General features: G+C 39.1%; 1 protein-coding gene across 4 annotated transcripts in view; it reads right to left on the bottom strand.

Moving 5' to 3' along the window:
* Positions 1–15,836, bottom strand: part of SAMD5 (sterile alpha motif domain containing 5) — a 141,318-nt gene that overhangs the window by 90,043 nt on the left and 35,439 nt on the right. Inside the window, exon 2 of one of the 4 annotated variants that reach the window (XR_009495803.1) lies at positions 89–1,686. The exons of 1 other annotated variant lie outside the window; for it this stretch is intronic. Coding sequence is in view for 1 of the 3 variants with exons in the window: in XM_024996846.2 (XP_024852614.1) it covers positions 1,663–1,686 (24 nt within the window). In the remaining 2 variants the exon portion in view is untranslated. Of the gene's footprint in view, positions 1–88 lie in introns of all 4 variants that reach the window. 2 more of the 4 variants (XM_024996846.2, XM_059889846.1) reach the window with 2 other exon arrangements.

Here is a 15,836-nt window from a genome sequence, read left to right as displayed (position 1 = left end):
AACTACTGGGCCGCCAGGGAATTCCCCCCACCATTTTTGATTGGGAATGTACAATAGTTGAATAACATCCCCCCAAACTCACAGCCACCTGAAATTCCAGAATGTGAACTTGGAAATACAGCCTTTGCAGATGATGTAAGCTCTGCAGATGCCATCACTGGTGTCCTTTCAAGAGGAGAGGAGACACACAAAGAAGAAGGCCATATGAAGATGGACATGCAGAATGCAGTGATGCAGCTATTAATACAAGCCCAGTGATGCCAGGAGCCACCTGACGCTAGGAGAGAGGCAAGGAAGAATTCTCCCTTCAAAGCTTTGGAAGGGAGCATGGCCTCACCAAAACTGTGTTTTCATACTTCTGGAATCCCAAACTGCTAGAGAGTGAATGTATGTTGCTTTAAGCCACTCAGTCTGTGGTACAGCCCTCAGAAACTAATATGGAACCCTTTCATAGAAATATATAATTTCTCAAATGAGCTTAGGAGTATTTTTAATCACTTCATTTTCAGCAGTACATGCAAATGTGATTTTAAGCAAAAAGTATTTCATTTTTATTCAGGGTAAGAAATGTGCATAATACTTATTTAGATATTATATTTAATGTCATTCATAATATATAAGAAAATTTTAACTTCATCCTATTAAATAAATGATGCCAACTATTTAATTATGTAGGAAAAATATGATTTATAAAAAATACATTAAAAACTAAATACTGTGTTTCTGCATGGCCTCCATGTATATTAGGATGCAGACTGAGATTTAACTATTTCCTACAAGATCAAAAATATAAAATAGTCAGCAGTTGGGGTGAACGTTTTTATTTTGCTTGATGTCCACTAGTTTATATACCTGAATATTTATGATTTGCTGTAAATTGCAAGATAAGAAAAAAGGTTTCAGTGACTACCTGTAAGTATTTCTCTGCAAATTACATACTATATACGTGGGCATTTTTATTTCCAATAAGTTAAAAATGAATGTAAACGCCAGTATTTTTCTATTCTGCTATCAGTTATTGAAGAATTGAAGAATGAGAGTTTAACGTGCAATGTAAGCATATTTGAGCTCCAAGAGGTCTTCATTTCACAGAGGAAAATATTTAAATAATTTCCATTGTACACTTAAAGATATGTAATGAAGGAGTTACTATTCCCAACCTGGAGAACTTTTTTGACTCCTTTAACAGTTCAGAAACCTCCAGCTAGTCAACATGGCAATTTCTATATTAGCAGTTCTCAAACATCTGGTTCCAGGAACAATTTGTAGTTTTAAAAACCACTGAGGATTTCAAAGAGCTTTTGTTCATGAATTGTAACTCATATATATATGTGTATATATATGTGTATATATGTATTATATATGTATATATATGTATATATATATGTATATATACACATATATAAATAAAATAACTTGATATTTACCATATTTGAAACTGCAAATGTGAAATATTTAAAATATTAAATTCATTTAAAAATTAAGATAGTACATTCATCATGTTAACATAAACAACATTTTTATGAAAGATAAATATATTTACCCACAAATTAATAATAAACATGGCATTGTTTTGCATTTTTGCATATCTCTTTAATGGCTAGTTTAATAGGCTACCAAGTACTTACATCTTCCACACTTGAACTGTGATAGTATGTTGTTTTAGTTGAAATATATGAAGGAAATCTGTCATTAGAAAGAGGAAAATATTTTAATAGATTTTCTAGGTAAACAATTATAGACTTCTTATGATACCATGCCAAAATTGATAACGTATAGTTTCTTAAGTCAGTTACAATGTGAAATCTGAAACCATATCAATAAACTTTTTGTACTCCATTAACTACATGAAAATCTGTCTGTCTTCTACTATTAACAGATCCTTTCTCATATGTGACTTGGTAATATCATGCATTAATCATCTGGAAAGTACTGGGTTCCTGAGTTATGCAAATCTTCTAAATGTTAACACTTAATCATCATTCAATGTCAAAAAAGAAACATGCTACTATCACCACCCACCCCATCAAAAAAGGCTTCAAGTCTTGGGAAACTGTCAGTTTTACTGTGGCATACACAAGTTTTTAATGTAAGTTTTACTTAAATATTCAAATTTTGTCATTAACATATATTGTCCATTGTTTTTCTTAAAATATTACTAGTTGCTCAGTAGTGAATGATTCTTTGTGACCCCATGGACTGTAGTCCACCAGGCTCCCAGGATTTTCCAGGCAAGAATACTGGGGTGGGTGGCCATTTCCTTCTCCGGGGGATCTTCCTAACCCAGGAATCAAACCTGGGTCTCCCACATTGCAGGCAGACTCTTTACTATCTGAGCCACCAGGGAAAGGTTCACTTTACTCACTTTCAAGAAATTTAGCTGCCAAATATCCAATAGGTAACCATAGTTTGTTCCATAGTGTTCTTCTAAGTGAAAATGATATTCCACGACTAAAGCAGCTAGTTGAGCTAGTAACTTAGACAACAATAGAAGGGATTGGTAAGAGAGACAAGGTTCACATTCATTTCCATTTGCAACAGAAATCTTTGTGAGTGGTTATCAAAAAACATGTACTCAAAAGTTGAGAGTTAATAAGCTTACTAATTTCTACTGCTTCATCAAGGACATTTTAAGAAAAATGGTCATTTTTTTTGGCATGTGTACAAGAATGCCATAAGCACTACCGTAGTTTAGTGTCACTGCCTTGATTGGCATTAATGTGATAGCATTTTTACACTTAATGGCTTTTGTGCTACTAATGCAATTGTCCACAAGGTGAAAAAGGCAAATAATGTCAAAGAGTATTGTTATGAAATAATTATTACCTTGCAAACTTAGTCTTGGGGACCCCCAGGGAATCTGTGGACCACACATTGAGAACCACCAGAGTCAAGATACAGGCCACACACACACACACACAAAATCACCAGTGGATCTCAGACCAGTGCATCAGTATGGAATATAATTCTGCCCTTTGCAATAACTCCTTCCTTCCAACCACTCTTCATTTACCTTCCTGGCTCCCTACCTGCCTCAACCTCTTGAAACTAGGAAGTCTGTAGATAGTCTTTCTGCCTTGAAGGTGAGTTGACTTTCCTCCTCTGGGGAGAGGGTTTGTAAAGACAGCTAGGCTGGCTTGGGTGGAAGGGGTGGGCAGGGAAACACTTCTCAAAGGGACTGTGCTTGCCAGCCTTTACAAAAGCAAGAGCTTTTGAAGTGACTTAGGCAATTCTGATCAAAAATAACCCTTTGTCTCTTGGCGTCCAGTCCCAGCTCCCTGAATACTGAAGCGTGGCCTCCACTGGGCTTTAACCTCACCTGCCAAATTGGAATGGGCAGGGAAGCAAGACAACTGTCATAATCCTCTTTAGCAATTCCTTGGAAAGCACATTTGCATGTTCAGTGGCAGCAGAGTGAAGCACTACTCAGGGGATCTCTGCTATTTTCCATCACTCCACTTCTCTGATTTTTGCAGGGGAAAGAGGGACACTTTCAAACATCTCAAGAAAGCCACAAACTCTGATGCCCTTGTTCTGGGTCTTAAGAACCATCAGCTAACTGTTTTTTTTTTTTTTTAAAGAAATCAACAGTACTTATGAAGTCTTCTGAATAATCCTCAAAATGTTAGCCTTGTCCAAATGAACTCTGAGGACATGTAAATGGGTTACCTGAAGCAGCAAAACATGTAAATAGGACTGAGTTCCATCATACACTGAAGGTCTTTTGCACACATACACTTGCTGTTATGAAGTGGTACTCTGAGAAGGTTTGGGTGCAAAACACAAATCAGAGGGCTTCAAACAGTTACAGTTCAAGGTAGCCTAATGTCAGGTGTCCAGAGTAAGTCCAGGGTGGCTCTGTATGTGTGTATGTGTGTGAGAGAGATGTTGAGGCGGGGAGGGTGGGGGAGGATGGAGGAAGCATGGGTCTACTTCCTCAAACCAAACCAGCCTATCCTCCAGGTATTCCTCAGCAATCATCACATCCCTTCCTGCCAGGACAGAAGTGAAATCCTGGGGGAAGCAGTGCAGGGTTAGAGATCCATGCTCAGACTCTGGAAGGAAACTCCAGGCTGACGACTTCCTAGATGGGTAGCCATGGACACAGAGCTTCTCTGTGCTTCTTTCCCATCTGAAACGGGAACCACAGTGCTACCTACATTTCAGAGAGTTATTATCAGAATTAAAAGAGAAAATAGTTGCAAGACGGTTTAGAACAGTATCTGGCACAGTGTAAGCCGATATAAGTGTCTGAATGTTTTTTCTAACACATGCCCCATAACAGGCATGGAATTCTATTTCTTCATTCAATCAGGGAGTGATATAAACCCACCCCTAAGGAGGCACAGATACTTAGACACATCTTCAGAAGAAAAACATAATGGATGTGCGGCAACATTATTAAGTTAGTCATCCACAAATGTTATTAGAATAAATCAGGAATAATGTGTATGCTTTAAGCACTGTCTAGCCATTAACTTTTAAAAATTTCATTTAGCTTTGTGAAGCATGCTCTATAGAACATAACTCCCATAGCAGTCGTTCTCGGCTTATTCAAGCATAAAAACCTCTTTTTAATTGTTTTAAAACATAAGACCGCCCACTTTTGCCATAGGGTATGTGTGTATGCACCCCCACACCCCCACTATACACCACAAAAGAGAGTAACTTCATATTACATTCTTCTTACTTTCTTTCCACTGTTTGAGAAAAATTGTTGCTTTAAAAGTGACCAAGAGGGAATTCCCTGGTGGTCCAATGGTTAGGACTCTGAGCTTTAGCTGCTGAGGATGTGGGTGAATCCCTAATCAGGTAACTAAGATCCCACAAGCCCCATGATACAGTCAAAAATAAGGAAAAATAAAATAAAATGTACATTGTTGTATAAAAAAGTGACCAAGAATTCAAGAACTCCTTCAAATAAATTTATATGAAACATAGTATTTATGTAAAAATCCACTGAGAATAGTTGGTACCCAAGTAGGTTCCAAGACCCTTGGATTAATTCCTAAGAGTCTCGGTTTCTCATGTTAGAAGATGCTTTCACAGAAGAAAGGGAATCATCAGAAACTAAGATCATGTTCTTAAAGAAATTCAAATACATTAAAATAAAAGATTAACCAAGTGAAAGTCAAATGCCAGAATTGCAACTTCTTTAATACTGTGTGGTTGCTCCAGTCATGCATGGGTGAGTATGCCAGTCAAGAAGTATTTCAGTACTTCTTGAATACAGTTCAGTACTGCTTGAATACAGCAGTATTTCAATAAGCTAAAGGCCAACATTTTTTATGACTTAAATCAGAATAGTTTGCTTTCATCTTCACACAATCTTCCACAGTTGAGCCTGACAATTTTTCATTGTTTACTCCTTTAGGAATCTGACCCACTGTAACAAAGATGTTAAAAAACAGAGAAACAGATAATCCCATGTAGTTTCTGCAAGAATCATGTCTGGTTCCAGAGATAATAGAAAGGACCGAAATTTCCTGAAACTAATACAGATCCATGGAAACATCCCCAAGCAAAAACAGAGAAGTTCAATGGACTGCACATCTTTCAGACAATTCAAAACTAGGATAACAAGAGATTTCAGAAACCCCCTATTGTTGATAGGAGTTTCCCTTGTATGACATGGAACACAATCCCAAGAGCTGACTTTTTGTCCCTCAGATAAAACTGTATTTAAAATATGTATAAAGTGAAGTCGCTCAGTTGTGTCCGACTCTTTGCTATCTCATGGGCTGTAGTCTACCAGGCTTCTCTGTCCATGGGACTTTACAGGCAAGAGTACTGGAGTGGGGTGCCATTTCCTTCTCCAGGGGATCTCCCTGATCCAGGGATCGAACCCAGGTCTCCTGCATTGCAGGCAGACACTTTACCCTCTGAGCCACCAGGGAAGCCCATTAAAAAATATGTATAAACATCTGCTGAAATCACATTTAGGAACCAGTTCTTCAGTTATTCTCTTCTGTGTTTCTCATTTCCTTTGGGACCTAATGTAAAATCACCTCTCACATAACTGCATTCTACCATCACTTTGAAGGCAGAGTTGTTTTTATTTTAGGATATCATGTGCAAAATCATGTTATTTGACACTACATTATATTCACAGATGATGCAAGTTAAATAAAGACACCTTGCTGATTTCTTAATATAGATTCAGCTAAGATTAGTTATGCATCTGCCACCTTAACATTCAGATTAGGGGGGAAAAAAGCCTTAGTTAAAAATCACACTTGCATCGGAAGCACTTAGAATTTCATGGTTCATTTAAGAGCATCACAATCAAGAATTTAATTATGTCAGAAAAGAATGGTAGCTTCTTAACAACCAAAATGGCACCCCCTCCATTTCTCTTGCTTCTACCACCAAAGTGGGTCATTTTCCTTAACCTTTACAGGCTTGTCCTCTGATCTATGGAACACAGAGTTTGATGAGATGATTTTCAGATACCCTCTGGTCTTATCATGCTGTGATTTTAAGACTTCTAGAGAACAGACTGACAAGGAGGTGAAGGGGAAACAGAGCCAAGACGCTATGGGACCTTGGCCAATTCAGTTCCTAAGCAAGGCAGTATCTCCCACGATGCAGACACACGTTCCACTTGTCTCTGTCAGTGGACTGGCCACTTGGAGCTCCCCAAAGCAACAGTTTCACCAAAACCACAATTCTGTATTAACATTTAAACATCTGCCTACTTTATTCAATCCATTCCATTGTTCATGCAAGGAACTCTGTGACACCTGTTATAAAAGAAAATTCAACTGAGGAAAGGTGAAGATCTAATTGGCTTTTAAAATGAATAAATAAAACTTAAACAAATAAACATTCGCCTAGTAGTAATAGTAGTAGTGTTAGTCACTCAGTCATGTCTGACTCTTTGTGACCCCATGGATTGTAGCCCGCCAGGCTCCTCTGTCCATGGGATTTTCCAGGCAAGAATACTGGAGTGGGTAGCCATGCCCTCCTCCAGGGGATCTTCCTGTCCCAGTGACAGGACTTGGGTCTCCTGCATTGCAGGCAGATTCTTTACCATCTGAGCCACCAGGGAACCCCAACAGTATGTTAGTCAATAAATCACTGAACCTCAAAAATACATGATTCCTCCCAAATAAAGTCTGTGTTACAGCATCAGAATGGACTGAGAACTCAGGACAGGAAATTAATCTCTGTGAGGTGGAGGGGAAAGTCGTGTTTTGGAATCAGCAAATCTAACAATAACTTCCAGGCTGAGTAACAAAGTGCTTATGCTTGCTTCACGAGCTTCTATAAATGTAGTAAAATCCTTTACAGTGTCAAGTTAAAGTTGACACCACTGAATTACTTAAAGAATTCACTCTAGTGGTAGATAATGTTCTAATTGGGTCAATTAAAAAAATGTCTGACTGGCTCCTCCAAAAACAGAAACTGAGATGAAAGCTTTAGGTACAGTCATTTATTTGAGAATGTGATCCCAGAGAGCAGAAATAGTGGCCAGGGAGAGTGAAATAAACACAAGGATGCAACTGACCACTCTGTGATGTGCTGTTTGATTCTGTAAGATGGTCAGAGGAACCTCAGGAAATGCATTTCAAAACCATGCATGCGAGAGAAGAAAGAAGAAACATTTAGCCCTCATCTTCTATTACCCACTTGTCAAGGTTTGCTTCGTGGGTGGTCATTTTTCTGCACTTCGTGTTTACACACGTTGAGTGCCCAGTCGGCTCTCATAGGAGCTACTGACAAAGTCAAAGGAGATCCTGGCTATAAAACAAGAAGCACAGGCTTGAGCCAATGAGCCGTCAGGCTACATCTCAGAGCTACCTGTTGAAGCTTGTGCAGAACTGTTCACTCAGCAGTGAGTGGGATAAGAAATAAGGCCAAGATGATTTGAACTGATGTACACAAGCGTCAGCATGTGTATGAGTGAGGATGGGCCACTTATGCTGCAGTAACAAATGACCCCATGATTTCAATGAATTCCAACTACAAAGCTTTCTTTTTACTCATGATGCAATTCCAAGGTGGGTATGCTATGATTCTGGGACATTTTCATGACTCCAGGACCAAAGCTGACAAATCAGTCTCCATCAAAAACATAGCCGATTATTGCGGTTTGACGGAAGATATTAAATTTGTGAACTCTGCATGGTTTTATAAAGCTTTTGCCTGGAAGAGGTCCGTATCACGTCTACTCACCTTTCTTTGACTAAAACATGCCATCTGCCTAAATTTAATTCAAAGGGCTGGAATATATAATCCTTCGGGAGAAAGGCATATAATGTAGCAAGGTGACTGAGAATACAGTAACACAGTCTATTACTCTATACTTTCATTTTCACAGGAGAAAAGCCAAGGGTAAGAGGAGCAATTCACTTTAAGGAACCCTGTGAAAATTCTTTCATGGTACCATCTTTTCTTTGAGCACATGGCAATCAATATTTAGGAATATTAAGTCTCAATCAAAGAAACTAAATCTTTTTCCAATGAAGAAGAAAAAAGCATGAGGGATACCTCATGGGGAAGGATAAGAAACCATCACACGTCCTATGCTGTGAATTTCTTCATCTTATGGATGTTGAAATGATTCTCAGAAATCACAAATAATGTTGACTTCTAAGGACATTAATGACAGACCTGGGCCGAGGCTTCAATTCTCTGTATTCCCATTCCAGGGCAAGGTTGATAGGGAACATTCATCATCATTTTATATTCAAGTTACCTGAAAAGTATAAACACTTTACAGAAACTCTCTTTTTTTTTAATTTAACAACTTAATGTAACAATGAAACAATTTAAATAGCAAGGCAAGCATTCCCCGACAAGACAAAATTCAATTTAATTTATTAATAAATACCACTGCAAGTAAGCATGTTACAGTTAGAACATTTGATATATCAGCCTGCTGACCAGAAACATCGAGGTCTTTGTATGAATACAAACTTAAGTATCATCAGAATTCTATTAGATGAAACAACCAAGTGGGAAGAGGGAAGAGGTTAGAAGAGCCTCATTGAAATAAAGGGAGTCCCTATTTGGGAGAGAAAACTGTAACCTCCAAGCCTTTATTTAATTTGATCTGCCTCAGGGGCCAATGATGAAAGGGTGGTAGACCATTCCAGTCGTTTATTCATTCCATCTGTATTTCCTGAGTGCTCATCCTGTGCACAGCACAGTTCTAGGCACTGGGTGCAATGCCTAGAAGAGCAAGGCAGCTATGCCCCTCCCTTCATGGAGTGTACACTTTAGGGAGGGGGAGGGGATAGAGAGAATAAACAATGAGATGTGCAAATAACCGAGACAACTTCAAATTAGGGCAGGTCTTTAAAGACAGTACTAGCAGTTTGAAGGGGAGAGGTGGGATGCCCATCTCTGAGTGGTGATCTCTCTGAACTGGCAACATGTAAGAAAATTATGACACTGTGTATGTAAAGAGCAACCTGGCTGTTAGACACAGCAACATTATCCTTTAAGGGCTATTGCTACTCTACTAAGATTTCTGAATGTTTCAGTCTCTGTGCTCTCCCCCATGTCCCATTCTCCACTAAATCTCTCTTTTAATTGCCCAGTATTTTATTCTTTTCTCGCTTTATTTATTAAATGCATTTTTATGATTATAGTCTTAATTTTTCCAGTGTTCTTGCCTGGAGAATCTCAGGGACGGGTGAACCTCGTGGGCTGCCATCTATGGGGTCCCACAGAGTCGGACACGACTGAAGCGACTTAGCAGCAGTAGCAGCAGCAGTCTTAATTTTAAAAAAAATAAGCTATTTTATATCCCCATTATCCAAATTAAGTTGCTTTTTAAGTATTTTGTATACATCATGAATACTTTGCAAGAAAATTCATCCTCCCACCTCACCAACCTCAGTTTCCTCCTCTTCCCCTACCTGCATTTAACTCCTGTTGTAGAAAGATTTCTTCCCTTTCAAAGCTGTGTTTGGGGGAGGAAAAAAAAACAGGTTCTGCACAACAAAAACTTCCTCCCGAACCTATCCTGGGCAGAAACACCTAAGGGAGACAGAATTCGAAGAATGTCATCACTGACTCTCGCCTTTCTCTAAACCCCTTGCCCTTTGAGTAAGGCTGACACCCATGAAAACATGATGTCACTCCCATGATTAAATTACACTATATGACAAAACGCAGATTCTTTGGGTTGGCTTAATCTAATTCTAGTCATTTTAAAACACAATGCTCCTCTGGCTAGAAGACAGAGAAACTGGGAGCAAGAGAAGGAGTTGGCTCACCACTTCCAGTGTGAAGATGGAAGGGCTTACATGAGAAGGAATACAGTCAGCCCCTGGTTGCCCAGCACTGCTGCTAAGTCACTTCAGTCGTGTCCAACTCTGTGTGACCCATAGACAGCAGCCCATCAGGCTCCCCCATCCCTGGGATTCTCCAGGCAAGAACACTGGAGTGGGTTGCCATTTCCTTCTCCAATACATGAAAGTGAAAAGTGAAAGTGAAGTCACACAGTCGTCTCCAACCCTACAGCCAGCAAAAATGTAGGAACCTCGAATCTACAGCTGAACAAATTGGATTCTCCCAACAACTTAACGATCTTAGGAGCAGATTCTCCCCCAAATACTCCAGATAAGAGCCCAAGTTGACTGATACCTTGGCTTTGGCTTTCTAAGACCCTGAGCAGAGAATCCAGCCAACTTGCCCAGAGTGTGGACCTACAGAACTAACTGTGAGATAACCAATGAGGGTTATTTTTAACCATTAAGTTGGTGGAAACTTGTCATGCAGCAAGAGAAAACTAATACAACATGTAACCAGATTTATCAACCTAGTGTTCTATTGTTCAGTTCTGTTTCAGTCGCTCAGTCGTGTTCGACTCTGTGACCCCATGAACCGCAGCATGCCAAGCCTCCCTCTCCATCACCAACTCCTAAAGTTTACCCAAACTCATGTCCATTGAGTCGGTGATGCCATCCAACCATCTCATCCTCTGTCGTCCCCTTCTACTCCTGCCCTCAATATTTCCCAGCATCAGGATCTTTTCAAATGAGTCAGTGGCCACCTATCGATCTGGGGAGCTCCTCTTTCAGTATCCTATCTTTTTGCCTTTTCATACTGTTCATGGGGTTCACAAGGCAAGAATACTGAAGTGGCTTGCCATTCCCTTCTCCAGTGGACCACATTCTGTCAGACCTCTCCACCATGACCCACCCGTCTTGGGTGGTCCCACACGGCATGGCTTGGTTTCATTGAGTTAGACAGGGCTGTGGTCCATGTGATCAGATTGGCTAGTTTTCTGTGATTATGGTTTCAGTGTGTCTGCCCTCTGATGCCCTCTCGCAACACCTACCATCTCACTTGGGTTTCTCTTACCTTGGATGTGGGGTGTCTCTTCATGGCTGCTCCAGCAAAGTGCAGCCGCTGCTCCTTATCTTAAATGGCTAAATAATGACTCCTTCCCACCTTCAGAATGTGCATCATTAATTCTAATGAAATGAGGGGAATTTTCTGGGAACAAAAAGGGAGGAGGATCAGCGATGAAAAAGTGGGAGCCAATGTGGGACAGATTCAGGGCGAACATACTGTATGATTTACCCTGCCCAGGTGCAGTGTCTCAGCTGTGCTGGGTCACCAACTTCTCTAAAGGAAGGAAAGAGAAAAGCTAGGAAAAACTAAAATGTGCCGCAGCACAAGTGACAGGAAACTGGGTACAACCAGCTGATTTTCTTATCGATTCTTGGCACATGGAGTAGGGGGATGGGGGGATGATAAAACTGCTCAAATGATGTCATGCCTTCCTGGCATTTTTCCAATGATAAATTCACATGATTATACACAGAGTTCAGAAGTATTTGCATATTGCAGCAGAGGGAACACGCTGACGGCTCTGCCTTTTCCTTGGCACAAAGGAAGATTACTGCTTCAGGCTCCCCTACAAATATGTTAGGGATATGATGGAGTTCTGGCAAACAGGATTTAAGTAGAAATAATAGAAGTCATCTCCAGGTCACACTCTTTAAAAATAGCAAGATCCAATCTCAAGCACTCTTGTCCCTGAAGAGGCCTTGTGCTGAGATGACAGGACACTAGATAGAGGGAGTCTGGATCTCTGAGTCACTGTGTGGAAGACAGCCTCCACCAACAAATACTAGACTTTCTTGGGGCCATACATAAGTATCTGTTAAGGTTTTGAAATTGAGTAGGGGGTCATTTTCTTATTATGGCACAACTTAATAATATTAATTTATCCTAAATAATACATGTGTATTTGCTCATTTGATTTAATTTAACAAGTTTGGACAGAATCTCTTTATCTTAGACTTTTTCTTGATTCAGTGCAACATCTAAGCATTATACGAGGACATTAACACAGGAACTTGAATATCAAATTTAATTACTGTTATGAGAAACTCACATTCTGACACATCTGATATTTACACTGGATAATTTCTGTCTTACATAAAACTACAATGAGGAGCACATATACACATGCAAATTTATAACATACATGTAATTATCAGCAGTAGGAATAATGACAAACTCCTTCCTGCAGTACCAGTTTTAAAAGTGTATTGGCCTCAACCACATCTCTGTCCCACACTGACCCTCACGTCAGAAGATGGGGCTAACCCTATGATCTTCTCAGCCTAATTTAAGCAATGTCAACCTGGAACAAGGACAAGTTGAAAGTAAAAACAAGCAATTGTTTAGCAGAGAGAAGGACTCACAATGAGAAGTCAAATTATTTCCCTGAACATTCAGAAAAGGTGTTTAACCATTTAGAAACCAGGAGAAGCAGTGAATATACCAGGATTTCTAACCTAATCACCCATCTGCCATTTACTTGAAATGAATTTCAAAAGACCTAAGAAAAGACAAAGGGCTAATACATATTCTTAATGTACAAGATTATAATTAACCTAACGTCTGTTTCAAATTTACTATTATCTATTAAAGAATAAATAATTTCACAGCCCTCTAATACAGCTCTTAAGCTTTAAATCACTGACCATAACTAATAAGCAGCTTAATAGCAAGAATACCCTAAATAGAGCCACAGACCGCAATTTCACTGAGTGTAAATCATCATCATTTTTAATGCAAAGGCAACAGCAAATCTCTGTAATTACTGGGTGCATTTTGAATCACTTTTATTATTACTGCACTGGCCCCATTAAAAGTCCAAAACACTGAACTGCATGGAATATAAAACTGGAATTATGATACCCTACAAACTCTAATTGAAATCCATAAATTTTCTGCTAGTATTCAGAATTATTTTGTTGCCAAAGAATTTCAGCTATTCAGAATTAACTTTGAAAGCATTTGCTTTGTCTCAAGCAATAAGAGCATTTTACACTGCCAAATTAGGGGAAGTCAATTTTGGAGCAAAACTATGTGGATGGTTTCTTAATCACCAGGATTTTACATTTCTAAGGAAAATCATAATATGAAAAAAGAAAAACAGAACAGATAAATAGAATATACCATCCACAAAAGCATATTAAACAGTGCATCCCTCCCCAAACCACATCAAAAAACTAAGATCATGGCATCCCATCACTTCACAGCATATAGAAGAGGAAAAAGTGGAAGCAGTGACAGATACTATTTTCTTGGGCTCTAAAATCACTGTGGATGGTGGCTGCAGTCACGAAATTAAAAGACGCTTGCTCCTTGGAAGAAAAGCTACAACAAACCTAGACAGGATATTAAAAAGCAGAGACATCACTTTGATGACAAAGGTCCGTATAGTCAAAGCTATGGTTTTTCCAGTAGTCATGTATGGATGTGAGAGTTAGACAATAAAGAAGGCTGAGAGTCAAAGAACTGATGCTTTCGAATTGTGGTGTTGGAGAAGACTCCAGAGAATCCCTTAGACAGACAGCAAGGAGATCAAACCAGTCAATCCTAAAGGAAATCAACCCTGAATCTTCATTGAAAGGTCTGTTGCTGAAGCTGAAGTTCCAATACTTTGGCTACCTGATGCAAGGAGCTGACTCATTGGAAAAGACCCTGATGCTAGGAAAGACTGAGGGCAAGAGGAGAAGGGGGCAGCAGAGGATGAGATGGTTAGACAGCATCAGTGACTCTTTACATGAATTTGAGCAGACTCCAGGAGATAGTGGAGGACAGGGGAGCCTGGCATGCTGCAGTTCATGGGGTTGCAAAGAGTCAGACAGGGCTCAGAGACTGAACAACAAACAACAAATCACTGCCACAGCCACCCTCACCAATCGGATGTGATGGGGACTGCAACAGTCCCAACAGCAGCAGCATCAATCTCCTTACTAAAAATGACCAAAGGATGTCACTCCATTTACAAAAAGTTTATAATGACAACATTCTCGTCGGCACACATATAAGCAATGAACAGGGCCACCAAGCCACTGGAAGGGATGGTGATATTATGAACATAACTTTATGTGCAAGTTTAATAGCTAATGATGTAATAACTGCCTCTTCAATATATTCCATAAATACTGGCGTTCACATGAATGCACATATCTGTGTAGCTATAGTATTTACTATTACATCACAGGGTTCAGCATGCAGTGTAACCATCCTATTAAAATTAAATTTCCTATATACTAACTCCTACTAATTTGCCTAATGTCCACTATAGAGGTTACAGCCCTGCAAAACTAACAATTTTCTTTTAATGAGGTTGTGCCACCATAGGGAGCCTTTTTATAAACTGCATGCATTATAATTTTCCAATCACAATGCACTGGCATCTGAAGGGCCTTAATCTCCTTTGAGTATCTTATTTTTGAATATACTTTAAAAAAAAAAAGGATTTTGCTCTCCCTTGAACATTCCTTTCCCACTGCTTATATGTGTTTGCTTATATTTCACGTTCTCCTGGAATGCTTCCATTCCTTCTCTCAATTCATATCTAAACCTGACTCAAATTTCATCCTTTATGTTAGAAATTCCCAGATCACCCCACCCTGAAGGATTCATCCTCCTTATTCTAAACTCAGTTCAACTAGCAGCCCCCCTGCTTTCCCCATCTTTGCTGCCTTAAGCTATCACTTAATTTACACATGTAATATTTCACAAATTTTTCTTATCAACTGTAAGTTCATCAACAGAAATCATGCCCTCATCGTGCTGAAGTATTTTTAAAAACTGCCCATAATTCCCAGTACTCCAGAGTTCCATAATTTTAGGTTTAGATGTTCTTCCTCAAGTTATTTAGACCTAAATGTTGTCATAATATCCAGTTTGGCTCCAAGCAAATCAAACCTATAGACATGGCAAAGCAAAGACTCTGATAGTAAATTTTTTTTAATTAAAATTTTCTCACTTTTATGTAAGTTCAAGTAAGTTCTATAATTCTGACTTTACTATCCAGTAATGACCCATACCGGAAAATAATAAAGAGTGGTTATATGCAGATGTATAATTAATTCAATTCACTTTGCTAGACAGTAGAAACTAACACATCTTAAATCCACTGTACACCAATAAATTTTTTTTTCTAAGTTTCTGACTTGCTCTCACTAGAACTTTCTCCAGAGGAGTGAGCAGAGGAAATTCTCATTTAAAAATCATAAAAAAATGTTTCTAGATGTCAAAATGTACACTTGTGTTTATGCAAATCAGTGCAAACCAGGGTAAATGACACAACTTTCAACAGAGAATTTTCTAGCCAATTTTGCAGCCAGGAGAAATGTGACTTCAAATCTTGATTTTGTCAAAGCCAGGATGGGAAAGAGGGTTAGAATGACATGAATCAGTGATTCTCAAACCGATGAGTTACCCAACCTGCTGTGTATGTGTTATCTGACTCTTACTCCTTGCCCTAACTGTTCTTTCAGACAAGCTCCTGTTAACTCTGCTTGGGAATTCCTTATGAGATTTTTGCTTCATAAAGGGTACTA

The sequence above is a fragment of the Bos taurus genome, chromosome 9, assembly GCF_002263795.3.
Source record: "Bos taurus isolate L1 Dominette 01449 registration number 42190680 breed Hereford chromosome 9, ARS-UCD2.0, whole genome shotgun sequence".
In the NCBI taxonomy this organism is placed as follows: Eukaryota; Metazoa; Chordata; class Mammalia; order Artiodactyla; family Bovidae; genus Bos; species Bos taurus.
Note: the sequence above shows the minus strand (reverse complement) of the source record. Positions and strands in the feature narration are given on the sequence as shown.